The following is a 14,611-nucleotide window of genomic DNA, read 5'->3' on the forward strand; positions in this document are numbered from 1 at the left end:
CCCCCCCCCCCCCCCCCGGATATCCCCTGGGATACCGGGGTACAGCCGGGACCCCTGGGTACCACTTACACCGGGATGCACACACGCAGCAGCGTCCCCATGTGCATGGCCCTGCCACCCTGTCCCCATGTGCATGGCACTGCCACCGTGTCCCCATGTGCAAGGCACTGCCACCGTGTCCCCTTGTCCCCCTGTCCCCACGCTGTTGGTGATGCCCCCATGCTTTTGGTGATGCCCCCCTGTCCCCATGCTGTTGGTGATGCCCCCACACTGTTGGTGATGCCCCCACACTGTTGGTGATGCCCCCCTGTCCCCACGCTGTTGGTGATGCCCCCCTGTCCTCACACTGTTGGTGATGCCCCCACACTGTTGGTGATGCCCCCACGCTGTTGGTGATGCCCCCATGCTTTTGGTGATGCCCCCCTGTCCCCACGCTGTTGGTGATGCCCCCACGCTGTTGGTGATGCCCCCACACTGTTGGTGATGTCCCCACACTGTTGGTGATGTCCCCACGCTGTTGGTGATGCCCCCACGCTGTTGGTGATGCCCCCACGCTGTTGGTGATGTCCCCCTGTCCCCACACTGTTGGTGATGCCCCCACGCTGTTGGTGATGCCCCCCTGTCCCCACGCTGTTGGTGATGTCCCCGCACTGTTGGTGATGCCCCCACGCTGTTGGTGATGTCCCCACACTGTTGGTGATGCCCCCCTGTCCCCACGCTGTTGGTGATGCCCCCACGCTGTTGGTGATGCCCCCACGCTGTTGGTGATGCCCCCATGCTGTTGGTGATGCCCCCACGCTGTTGGTGATGCCCCCATGCTGTTGGTGATGCCCCCCTGTCCCCACGCTGTTGGTGATGTCCCCACGCTGTTGGTGATGTCCCCACACTGTTGGTGATGTCCCCACGCTGTTGGTGATGTCCCCACACTGTTGGTGATGCCCCCACGCTGTTGGTGATGCCCCCACGCTGTTGGTGATGCCCCCACACTGTTGGTGATGCCCCCACACTGTTGGTGATGCCCCCACGCTGTTGGTGATGCTCCCACACTGTTGGTGATGCCCCCACACTGTTGGTGATGCCCCCACGCTGTTGGTGATGCCCCCACACTGTTGGTGATGCCGGGCTGGTCCAGCCCTGTCCCTAGCCTGGAGCAGATGCTGGCCGCCAATCCCGGGAAGACGCCCATCAGCCTCCTGCAGGAATATGGCACTCGCATAGGGAAGACCCCGGGCTACGACCTGCTGAAGGCCGAGGGCCAGGCCCACCAGCCCAACTTCACCTTCCGAGTCACCGTGGGGGACATCAGCTGCACCGGTGGGTACCAGCACCCCCCTCCCGCCCTGTGTCCATCCCCGTCCCGCTTGGCTGGGATGCAGGGAGAGGGCAGGGAGGACACGGTGGGGATGTGCTGGGGGGGTCCTGGTGGGAGGTATCCCGTTGGGAGCCCTCAGGGATGGGCTGGCATCCTGGTGCTTGGAATGCTCCATTGGGAGCCCCAAACGTGGGTTGAGGTGGGGGGGATCATCTGGGATCCTGGTGCTTGGGGTGCTCAGCGGTCCATTGGGAACCCCAAATGTGGGTTGGGGTAGGGGAATCACCAAGGGTCCTGATGCTTGGGGTGCTCAGGGATCCATTGGGTCCCCAAAAGTGGGTTGGGGTAGGGGAATCACCAAGGGTCCCGTTGGGGCCCCAAAAAGTGGTTTGGGGGGGGGGGGGTCATCTGGGATCCTGATGCTTGGGGTGCTCAGGGATCCATTGGGAACCCCAAATGTGGGTTGAGGTGGGGGGGATCATCTGGGATCCCCATGCTTGGGGTGCTCAGGGATCCATTGGGACCCCCAAAAGTGGGTTGAGGATGGAGGGATCATCTGGGATCCCCATGCTTGGGATGCTCAGGGATCCATTGGGACCCCAGAAAGTGGGTTGGGATGGAGGGATTACCTGGGATCTGGGTGTCCCAAGGGAACTGGGAGCCAATGAGAACTCTGGGGGGGACCCTGGGTGTTGCACCCCCCCCACCCCTCCAGCTCACCCAATGGGTGCCCCAGGGCAGGGACCCAGCAAGAAGGCGGCGAAGCACAAAGCGGCCGAGGTGGCCCTGAAGCTGCTGGAGGGGGGATCCCCATGCTTGGGATGCCACCCCCCCATTGGGAGCCCAGAAAGTGGGTTGGGATGGAGGGATTACCTGGGATCTGGGTGTCCCATGGGTGGGGGTCAGGGTGCAGCACTGGGGGGGACCCTGGGAGACCCCTCCAGCTCACCCAATGGGTGCCCCAGGGCAGGGACCCAGCAAGAAGGCGGCGAAGCACAAAGCGGCCGAGGTGGCCCTGAAGCTGCTCAAAGGGGGGGACATGCTGGAGGCCACCCCCCCCGAGGAGCCCAGGTGAGGGGGGGGACCCCAGGGTGCTGGGGGTTCATGGGTGGGGGTCAGGGTGCAGCACGGGAAGGGAGCTCAGATGGGTTTGGGGGTACCCAGGGTGATGGGGGATGCAGGTCCAGTGGTCCTGGCCAAGGGATTTAGGGAGGTCAGGGGGGCTTGGGGGTACTCAGGGTGATGGGGGATGCAGGGGATTGAGCATCCCAAGGGATTTAGGGAGCTCAGATGGGTTTGGGGGTACCCAGGGTGATGGGGGATGCAGGGGATTGAGCATCCCAAGGGATTTAGGGAGCTCAGATGGGTTTGGGGGTACCCAGGGTGATGGGGGATGCAGGGGATTGAGCATCCCAAGGGATTTAGGGAGGTCAGATGGGTTTGGGGGTACCCAGGGTGATGGGGGATGCAGGGGATTGAGCATCCCAAGGGATTGAGGGAACTCAGATGGGTTTGCGGGTGCCATGAGTGATGGGGGATGCAGGCAGGGATTGAGCATCCCAAGGGATTTGGGAGCTCACATGGGTTTGGGGGTACCCAGGGTGATGGGGGATGCAGGGGATTGAGCATCCCAAGGGATCTGGGGGGGGTTGTGGAGTTCAGTTGGATTTTGGGGGGGGGTGTTGAGGGTGCCCAGGCAGGTCTGGGGGTGCAGGGTTGGGGGGGGGGTGTTTTAGGGGAGCCAAGAGAATTGGGGTGCTGGGGGGGGGATGTGGGTGTCCCATGGGAACTGGGGGGCGTGGGGGGGGATGTGGGTGTCCCATGGGAACTGGGGGTGCTGGGGGGGGATGTGGGTGTCCCATGGGAACTGCGGGTGCTGGGGGGGATGTGGGTGTCCCATGGGAACTGGGGGGGCTGGGGGGGGATGTGGGTGTCCCATGGGAACTGGGGGGGGATGTGGGTGTCCCATGGGAACTGGGGGGGCTGGGGGGGGATGTGGGTGTCCCATGGGAATTGGGGTGCCAGGGGGGGATGTGGGTGTCCCATGGGAACTGGGGGGCTGGGGGGGATGTGGGTGTCTTCTCTGGGAACTGGGGGTGCTGGGGGGGGATGTGGGTGTCCCATGTGGGAACTGGGGGTGCTGGGGGGGGGCATGTGGGTGTCCCATGGGAACTGGTGTGGGGCTGGGGGGCATGTGGGTGTCCCATGGGAACTGGGGGTGCTGGGGGGGGATGTGGGTGTCCCATGGGAACTGGGGGGGCTGGGGGGGGCTGTGGGTGTCCCATGGGAATTGGGGTGCCAGGGGGGGATGTGGGTGTCCCATGGGAATTGGGGTGCCAGGGGGGGATGTGGGTGTCCCATGGGAACTGGGGGGGCTGGGGGGGGATGTGGGTGTCCCATGGGAACTGGGGGGGCTGGGGGGGGATGTGGGTGTCCCATGGGAACTGGGGGGGCTGGGGGGGGATGTGGGTGTCCCATGGGAACTGGGGGGGCTGGGGGGGGATGTGGGTGTCCCATGGGAACCGGGGGGGTCAGTGTTAACCTCTCCCCTTCTCTCCCCAAGCTCTCCTTCCCTCCCAGAGCCCCCGGCTGAGGCGCCCCCCCCGGCACCCACTGTGCCCCCTCCCTCCCCCAGGTAATGGGTGGGGGGCACCCAATGTGTGTCCCCCCCAACCCCTGCCCCCCAACCCCCCAATGGGGGGGGTCCTGGTGTGCCCTGGGCCCCCCCCCTCACTCTGTGCCCATCTCCCCCCCCCACACCAGGGGCACCCCCATGGACATGAAGAGCCCCGTGGCCCCCCCCCAGGCCGAGTGCAACCCCGTGGGGGCCCTGCAGGTGGGTGACACTGTAGGGGGGCAGAGGGGACACGGACCCCCCCCATGGGACCGTTGTCCCTGTTTTGGGAATGGTTATCCCTGTTTTGGGGATGGTTATCCCTGTTTGGGAATGGTTATCCCTGTTTGGGGATGGTTATCCCTGTTTGGGAATGGTTATCCCTGTTTTGGGAATGGTTATCCCTGTTTTGGGGATGGTTATCCCTGTTTCGGGGTTGGTTATCCCTGTTTTGGGGAATGGTTATCCCTGTTTTGGGAATGGTTATCCCTGTTTTGGGGATGGTTATCCCTGTTTTGGGGATGGTTATCCCTGTTTTGGGAATGGTTATCCCTGTTTTGGGGCCGTTATCCCTGTTTTGGGGATGGTTATCCCTGTTTTGGGGATGGTTATCCCTGTTTTGTTTGGGACAGGGGACCCGTTTTGAGGACAGTTCTAGTTTGGGGATGTTCATCCCCATTTTGGGGGGGGTTATCCCTCTTTCAGGAACTCTTATCCCCATTTTAGGACATTTATGCACAGTTTGAGGATATTTCTCTGGCTGGGGACAGTTATTTCTATTTTGGGGATATTTACCCCCATTTTGGGGTCATTTATCCCCATTTTGGTGTCAGTTTTCCTCATCTGGGCACAGTTATCCCCATTTTGGTGATGGAGACCCATTTTGGGGACAGTTATCCCTGTTTTGGTGATGGAGACCCATTTTGGGGACAGTTATCCCTATTTTGGTGATGGAGACCCATTTTGGGGACTGTTATCCCTATTTTGGTGATGGAGACCCATTTTGGGGACTGTTATCCCTATTTTGGTCATGGAGACCCATTTTGAGGACAGTTATCCCTGTTTTGGTGATGGAGACCCATTTTGGGGACAGTTATCCCTATTTTGGTGATGGAGACCCATTTTGGGGACTGTTATCCCTATTTTGGTGATGGAGACCCATTTTGGGGACAGTTATCCCTGTTTTGGTGATGGAGACCCATTTTGGGGACAGTTATCCCTATTTTGGTGATGGAGACCCATTTTGGGGACTGTTATCCCTATTTTGGTGATGGAGACCCATTTTGGGGACTGTTATCCCTATTTTGGTCATGGAGACCCATTTTGAGGACAGTTATCCCTGTTTTGGTGATGGAGACCCATTTTGGGGACAGTTATCCCTATTTTGGTGATGGAGACCCATTTTGGGGACTGTTATCCCTATTTTGGTGATGGAGACCCATTTTGGGGACTGTTATCCCTATTTTGGTCATGGAGACCCATTTTGAGGACAGTTATCCCTGTTTTGGTGATGGAGACCCATTTTGGGGACAGTTATCCCTATTTTGGTGATGGAGACCCATTTTGGGGGCAGTTATCCCAGTTTTGGTGATGGAGACCCATTTTGGGGGCAGTTATCCCTATTTTGGTGATGGAGACCCATTTTGAGGACAGTTATCCCCATTTTGGTGATGGAGACCCATTTTGGGGGCAGTTATCCCTATTTTGGTGATGGAGACCCATTTTGGGGACAGTTATCCCTATTTTGGTGATGGAGACCCATTTTGGGGACAGTTTTCCCTATTTTGGTGATGGAGACCCATTTTGGGGACAGTTATCCCTATTTTGGTGATGGAGACACATTTTGGGGGCAGTTATCCCTATTTTGGGGACAGCTCTCCTAATTTTGGTGTCAGTTATCCCCCTTCTGGTGTCGGTTCTCCCCATTTATTTCCATTTTAGGCCCAGTTATCCCCATTCCGGAGATGGGTATCCCTATTTTGGGGAGGGAGAACCATTTGGGGACAGTTATTCCTGCTTTGGTGTTGGTTATCCCCATTTGGTGTCATTTATCCCCATTTTGGGGCTGTTTAGCCCTATTTTGGTGTCATCTGCATTTGGGGCTGTTTATCCCTGTTTTGGTATCATTTATCCCCATTTTGATATCATTTAGCCCCATTTTGGGCTGTTTATCCCTATTTTGTTATCATTTATCCCTATTTTGGTATCATTTATCCCTATTTTGGTATCATTTATCCCCATTTTGGTATCATTTATCCCCATTTTGGTGTCATTTATCCCTATTTTGGTATAATTTATCCCTATTTTGGTATCATTTATCCTCATTTTGGTATCATTTATCCCTATTTTCGTATAATTTATCCCCATTTGGATGTCATTTATCCCCATTTTGGTATCATTTATCCCCATTTTGATGTCATTTGTCCTCATTTAGGTGTTATTTATCCCCATTTTGGGGCTGTTTATCCCCATTTTGGTATCATTTGTCCCCATTAAGTGTCATTTATCCCCATTCTGGGGCTGTTTATCCACATTTTGGTATCATTTATCCCCATTTTGATATCATTTATCCCCATTTTGATGTCATTTGTCCCCATTTAGGTGTCATCCCCATTTTGGGGCTGTTTATCCCCATTTTGTTATTTATCCCCATTTTGGTGTCATTTATCCCCATTTTGATGTCATTTATCTCCATTTGGGTGTCATTTATCCCCATTTTGAGGCTGTTTATCCCCATTTTGGTATCATTGATCCCCATTTGGGTGTCATTTATTCCCATTTTGATGTCCTTTATCCCCACTTTGAAATCATATATGGCCATTTTGATGTCATTTGTCCCCATTTGGGTGTCATTTATCCCCATTTTGGGGCTGTTAATCCCCATTTTGATGTCCTTTATCCCCATTCTGGGGCTGTTTATCCCCATTTTGATGTCCTTTATCCCCATTTTGGGGCTGTTTATCCCGATCTTGATGTCTTTTATCCCCATTTTGATGTCCTTTATCCCCATTTTGGGGCTGTTTATCCCCATCTTGATGTCTTTTATCCCCATTTTGATGTCCTTTATCCCCATTTTGATGTCCTTTATCCCCATTTTGGTGTCATTTATCCCCATTTTGATGTCCTTTATCCCTATTTTGGGGCTGTTTATCCCCATTTTGATGTCCTTTATCCCCATTTTGGGACTGTTTATCCCCATCTTGATGTCTTTTATCCCCATTTTGATGTCCTTTATCCCCATTTTGGGGCTGTTTATCCCCATTTTGATGTCCTTTATCCCCATTTTGATGTCCTTTATCCCCATTTTGGGGCTGTTTATCCCCATCTTGATGTCTTTTATCCCCATTTTGATGTCCGTTATCCCCATTTTGGGGCTGTTTATCCCCATTTTGATGTCCTTTATCCCCATTTTGATGTCCGTTATCCCCATTTTGGGGCTGTTTGTGCCCTTTTTCATGTCCTTTATCCCATTTTGATGTCCTTTATCCCCATTCTGGGGCTGTTTGTGCCCGTGCGGGTGGCACAGGAGCCCTCTGACCCCATCCCTGCCCCGTGGCCCCGCAGGAGCTGGTGGTGCAGAAGGGCTGGCGCCTGCCCGAGTACACGGTGACGCAGGAGTCGGGCCCGGCGCATCGCAAGGAGTTCACCATGACCTGCCGCGTGGAGCGCTTCGTGGAGATCGGTGGGGCTATGGGGGGGCTATGGGGCACCCCCGATGTCCCCATCAATGGGGGGGGGGGCGCACAGAGCAGGCAATGGGCTCACCCCCATCCCTGTCCCTGTTCCCCCCACTCCTGCAGGCAGTGGTACCTCCAAGAAGCTGGCCAAGCGCAACGCGGCCGCCAAGATGCTGGTTCGGATCCACAACGTGCCCATGGAGCAGCGGGAGGGCAGCGAGGCCGAGGTGGAGGAGGATCAGTTCTCCATGGTACTGCCGGAGCATCCCCAGGGATAACAGGGGATGCAGGCACCCAGAGCATCCCGAGGGATAATGGGGGATGCAGGCACCCAGAGCATCCAAGGGAAAACGGGGGGATGCAGGCACCCAGAGCATCCTGAGGGATAACGGGGGATGCGGGCACCCAGAGCATCCTGAGGGATAACAGGGGGATGCAGGCACCCAGAGCATCCTGAGGGATAACGGGGGGATGCAGGCACCCAGAGCATCCTGAGGGATAATGGGGGATGCAGGCACCCAGAGCATCCTGAGGGATAAGGGGGGGATGCAGGCACCCAGAGCATCCCCAGGGATAATGGGGGATGCAGGCACCCAGAGCATCCCCAGGGATAATGGGGGATGCAGGCACCCAGAGCATCCTGAGGGATAACGGGGGGATGCAGGCACCCAGAGCATCCTTAGGAGTTAATGGGGACATGGGCACCCTATGGGGGTGTGTGGAGGGTCCCTGAGCTGCCAGCTCCCCACGGGGTGCTGGGGGGTCCCCATTCACCCCGTGCCCCCCCCAGGGGTGCCCCCGGCTGGAGGGGCTGCGGGGCCGGGCCCCCGGCTGCACCTGGGATTCCCTGCGGAACTCGGTGGGTGAGAAGATGCTTCAGCTGCGGAGCCACCCCCTGGCACCCATGGGTGCGGGCGCCTGCGCCCTGCTGCAGGAGCTCTCCGAGGAGCAGAGCTTCGCCATCAGCTACCTCGACATCGGTGAGCACCGTGCACCCTATGGGTGCCTCTGGGTGCGGGAGGGAGCTGTGGGACCTGTGGGCTCAGGGTTTGGGTACCCATGGGTGCCATAGCCCATGGACACCTATGGACACCCATGGGCTCAGGGTTGGGGCACCCATGGGTGCCACAGCCCGTGGACACAATGAGCTCAGGGTTTGGGTACCCATGGGTGCCATAGTCCATGGACACCCATGGGTGCCACAGCCCATGGACACAATGAGCTCAGGTTTTGGGTACCCATGGGTGCCATAGCCCATGGACACCATGAGCCCCCCATGGGCTTAGGGTTTGGGCGCTTATGAGTGCCCCAGCCTATGGACACCCACGAGTCTTCCATGGGCAGCCATGAGCCCCACATGGACACCCATGAGCTCAGGGTTTGGGCACCCATGGGTGCTTGAACCCCCATGGACACCTGTTAACACCCATGTGCTTAGGATTTGGGCACCTATGGGTACCCCAGCCCATGGACACCCATGAGCCCCCTATGAACACCCATTAACACCCGTGTGCTTAGGGTTTGGGCACCTATGGGTACCCCAGCCCATGGACACCCATGAGCCCCCTATGAACACCCATTGACACCCATGTGCTTAGGATTTGGGCACCTATGGGTACCCCAGCCCATGGACACCCATGAGCCCCCCATGGACACCCATTGACACCCGTGTGCTTACGGTTTGTTCACCTATGGGTACCCCAGCCCATGGACGCCCATGAGCCCCCTATGAACACCCATTGACACCCGTGTGCTTAGGGTTTGGGCACCTATGGGTACCCCAGCCCATGGATGCCCATGAGCCCCCATGGACACCCATTGACACCCATGTGCTTAGGGTTTGGGCACCTATGGGTACCCCAGCCCATGGACACCCACGAGCCCCCTATGAACACCCATTGACACCCATGTACTTAGGGTTTGGGCACCTATGGGTACCTCAGCCCATCGATGCCCATGAGCCCCCTATGAACACCCATTGACACCCGTGTGCTTAGGGTTTGGGCACCTATGGGTACCCCAGCCCATGGACACCCATGAGCCCCCCATGGACACCCATTGACACCCATGTGCTTAGGCTTTGGGCACCTATGGGTACCCCAGCCCATGGATGCCCATGAGCCCCCCATAGGCTGTGGCACCTTTGATGCCACATGGACCATGTGGCACCCATGGCCATGGGTGTCCATGTGCTCAGCACTGGGGCACCCATGGGTGCAGCCTGCTCTTGGGCAGGGGTGTGTGAGGGTTGGGGGTCACTGACCTGTCCCTGTCCCCCCCAGACGCGCTGAGCCTCAGTGGCCTGCACCAGTGCCTGGTGGAGCTCTCGACCCAACCGGCCACCGTGTGCCATGGGGCGGCCCCATCGCGCGCCGGCGCCCGCGCCCAGGCTGCCCGCAACGCGCTGCAGTACCTGCGGGTGATGGCCGGGGGCAAGTGAGCCCATGGGCACCCCATGGATGGACCCACGGACACAGGGATGGACCCATGGATGGACACACGGACAGACCCATGGATGGACACATGGACACAGGGACGGACCCATGGATGGACACACGGACAGACCCATGGATGGACACACGGACACATGGACAGACCCATGGATGGACACACAGACAGACCCATTGGTGGACACATGGACACAAGGACGGACCCATGGATGGACCCACAGACACAGGGACAGACCCATGGATGGACCCACGGACACACAGACACAGGGACAGACCCATGGATGGACATACGGACACACAGACAGACCCATGGATGGACACACAGACAGACCCATGGATGGACACACGGACAGACCCATGGATGGACCCATGGACACAAGGACAGACCCATGGATGGACACACAGACAGACCCATGGATGGACACACGGACAAAGGACAGACCCATGGATGGACACATGGACACAAGGACAGACCCATGGATGGACACACAGACAGACCCATGGATGGACACACGGACAAAGGACAGACCCATGGATGGACACATGGACACACGGACACACGGACGGACCCATGGATAGACCCACGGACACACGGACAGACCCATGGATGGACCCATGGACACACGGACAGACCCATGGATGGACCCATGGACACACAGACAGACCCATGGATGGACACACGGACAGACCCATGGATGGACCCACAGACAAAGGACAGACCCATGGATGGACACATGGACACACGGACACACGGACGGACCCATGGATAGACCCACGGACACACAGACAGACCCATGGATGGACCCATGGACACAAGGACAGACCCATGGATGGACACACAGACAGACCCATGGATGGACACACGGACAGACCCATGGATGGACCCACAGACAGACCCATGGATGGACCCACGGACAAAGGACAGACCCATGGATGGACACATGGACACACGGACGGACCCATGGATAGACCCACGGACACACGGACGGACCCATGGATGGACACAAGGACAGACCCATGGATGGACACACGGACAGACCCATGGATGGACCCACAGACAGACCCATGGATGGACCCACGGACAAAGGACAGACCCATGGATGGACACATGGACACACGGACGGACCCATGGATAGACCCACGGACACATGGACGGACCCATGGACTGCAGTACCTGCGGGTCATGGCCAGGGGCAAGTGACCCCCATGGGCACCCCATGGACCCACGGATGGACGGACGGACCCACAGACACATGGACACGCAAACCTATGGACAGACCCACGGACACATGGACGGACCCACAGACAACGTGCTGCAGTACATGCATGTCATAGTGGGGGGCAGGTGACACCCCCAACCGTGATCTATGGATGGCCACAGACCCACGCATGGACACACAGACCATGGACAGACCCCTACATGGACCCATGGACAGACCCCTGGACCCCAACTGGTGGACCCAGCTGCACCCATGGCCACCCAGGCAGACCCCCAGCCCCATGGACAGACGCACTGGTGCCCAGTGTGGGGACCTGGCCCTGCTGATGCTGCCCATGGAGCCTGGACAGAGCTGGGGCTTTGGGAATAAAGCTGGGGGGGGGTAAACTCCTGCCTCGTATCTTCCTTGGGGGGGGGCACTGGGGGCTGTGGTTGGGCCAGGTCCCTGCCAGGGTCCAGGGATGGGGCAGCCACAGCTCCTCTGGGCACCCTGTGCCAGCGCCTCAGCACCCTCCCAGGGAAGAGCTTCTGCCCCAGAGCTCATCTCAGTCTCCCCCCGGGCAGGTTCAAGCCATTCCCCTTGGCCTGTCCCTCCATCCCTTGTCCCAAGCCCCTCTCCAGGTTCCCTGCAGCCCCTTCAGGCCCTGGAGCTGCTCTCGGGTCGCCCCTTCAGGAGCCTTCTCCTCTCCTTGCTGATAGGGGAGAAGGGAGGGGAGAGCCTGGACACGGAGCTGGCCTCAGGCTCCGCTCGCACCCAGGGGTTATCACCCGCAGCAAACGTGGGTGTTGCTGTCGATACCGTGGGGCAGGATCCTCCTGAGCCCTTGTGTGGGGCTGATAAAGCCCCCCCTACCCCCCCCGGGCTGTGCCAAGCACTCACACAAGGGATGGGGCACCACAAGAGGGGCAAGGAGCACCCGGAGGATGCTCACGGATCCCAACTGTGGGGCTGTGCCTTTAAAGCGCATCCATCGTTCCCATAGCAACAGCCCCACATGCAGCCTATGGGGAGCAGGGCAGGGACCAGCTTTGGGGGTCTCCATCACAATCGGGCACCCCAGGATCCCTAAATGCTGCCCACAGAGAAGGGCACCGCAGCCCAGCACGGCCCAGGGTCCCCAGGACTTGGAGAGCCGCTGGAATACCCCCTGCGGTGTGGGGTGCCAGAGGGACCCCTTGGGTGAGCCCCAGAGCCCCCCATTGTGGCTCCCCACGTGGGTCGCCCCACGGTGGCCCCAAGCCCCATCAGCATCCCCAAATGTCCCTGCCCCACAAGGGCCTGGGGAGCCCCATGGATGGAGCTGTACAGGGGGATGCTGGGCACCGGAGGAACTCAGGATGGGATCAGGGGGAAGCTTGGGATCGATGTGGGTGCATTTAGGGTCCGGAGGCCAAGCGAGCGAGGGGTTGGAAACCAGTGCGGGATTGAAGGGTCAGTGGTGGGGATGTGTTTCCTGGTGCCCGGGGAAGCATCCGTGCTCCCGCTGTCTGCCTTTGGGATCGGTGAGGGCCGGTGCCCCCCGTCAGCTCCTCTTGCTGCTGCGGTGGCAGCACCAAGCTCCTGGTGCCAGTGGGGAGCAGGGGAGCCTCCAGGTGAAGCCCTGCTGCTGCCGCCTGGCTCTAACTGGGAATCACTGGATCATGATCATGGCATAGGGTGGGGTGGGAAGGGCCTTGAAGCTCATCCAGCTCCAGCCCCTGCCAGGCAGGCACCAAATGAATCCACTTCAGCCCAGCAGCACCAAACCGACGCAACCCAACCTAAACCAACCTAAACCAACCCAACCTAAACCAACCCAACCCAACCTAAACCAAACCAACCTAAACCAACCCAACCCAACCTAAACCAACCCAGCCCAACCCAACCTAAACCAACCCAACCTAACCCAACCCAAACCAAACCAAACTGAACCAACCCAACCCAACCTAAACCAACCCAACCTAAACCAACCCAACCCAACCTAAACCAACCCAGCCCAACCCAACCTAAACCAACCCAACCTAAACCAACCCAACCCAACCTAAACCAACCCAGCCCAACCCAACCTAAACCAACCCAACCTAAACCAACCCAACCCAATCTAAACCAACCCAGCCCAACCTAAACCAACCCAACCTAAACCAACCCAACCTAAACCAACCCAACCCAACCTAAACCAACCCAGCCCAACCCAACCTAAACCAACCCAACCTAAACCAAACCAACCCAACCTAAACCAACCCAACCCAAACTAAACCAACCCAAACCAACCCAACCTAAACCAACCCAAACCAACCTAAACCAACCCAAACCAAACCAAAATAAACCAACCCAAACCAAACCAACCTAAACCAAACCAACCCAAACCAAACTGAACCAAACCAACCTAACCCAAACCAACACAACCTAAACCAACCCAACCCAACCTAACCCAAACCAACCCAAACCAAACTGAACCAGCCCAACCCAACCCAACCTAAACCAAACCAAACCAACCCAAACCAAACTGAACCAACCCACCCTAACCCAAAACAACCCAACCCAGATCAAACTGAACCACCCCAACCTAACCCAACCCAACCTAAACCAACCCAAACCAAACTGAACCAACCCAACCTAACCCAACCCAACCTAAACCAAACCAACCCAAACCAAACTGAACCAACCCAACCTAACCCAACCCAACCCAACCTAAACCAAACCAACCCAACCCAAACCAAACTGAACCAACCCAACCTAACCCAAAACAACCCAACCCAGATCAAACTGAACCAACCCAACCTAACCCAACCCAACCTAAACCAAACCAACCCAAACCAAATTGAACCAACCCAACCTAACCCAACCCAACCAAAACCAACCCAAACCAAACTGAACCAACCCAACCCAAATCAACCTAAACCAACCCAACCCAAACTGAACTAACCCAACCCAACCCAAAGCAACCCAACCCAACCCAACCTAAACCAACCCAAATCAACCTAAACCAAACCAACACAACCCAAACCAAACTGAACTAACCCAACCCAACCCAATCCAATGTAAATCAACCCAACCCAACCCCACCTGACCCAACCCAGCCCAAACCAACCCAAACTGAACCAACCCAAAGCAAACCAACTCAACCCAACCCAACCTAAACCAACACAACCCAAACAAGCCCAACCCAAACCGAGCCAACCCAACCCAAACCCCCTCAACCACCCCCCAGGAGCAGCAGTGACCCGTGCACAGGTTTTGGGTCCCTGGCACTTGCCTATAGGAGCCCCCATGAAGCAGGGTCGCCTTTGGATGTTGTGTGAGAGCAGAAGCCTCCTGTGACACCGAGCAGGGCCTGCGGACGTGCAGCAGCACCAGGA

General features: G+C 57.6%; 1 protein-coding gene across 1 annotated transcript; it reads left to right on the plus strand.

Moving 5' to 3' along the window:
- The first annotated feature begins 200 nt into the window (after positions 1–200).
- TARBP2 (TARBP2 subunit of RISC loading complex) lies at positions 201–10,105 on the plus strand. Its single transcript, XM_062636029.1, has 9 exons — positions 201–250; positions 1,107–1,314; positions 2,278–2,383; positions 3,876–3,947; positions 4,076–4,148; positions 7,491–7,608; positions 7,727–7,854; positions 8,394–8,583; positions 9,886–10,105. Exons 1-9 carry the CDS (start codon positions 248–250, stop codon positions 10,041–10,043), a joined length of 1,056 nt encoding a protein of 351 aa, XP_062492013.1. The 5' UTR covers positions 201–247; the 3' UTR covers positions 10,044–10,105.
- Positions 10,106–14,611: the final 4,506 nt, after the last annotated feature.

The sequence above is a fragment of the Pezoporus occidentalis genome, unplaced genomic scaffold (assembly GCF_034315485.1).
Source record: "Pezoporus occidentalis ecotype Australia unplaced genomic scaffold, CSIRO_AGI_Poc_V1 ctg464, whole genome shotgun sequence".
Lineage (NCBI taxonomy): Eukaryota > Metazoa > Chordata > Aves > Psittaciformes > Psittacidae > Pezoporus > Pezoporus occidentalis.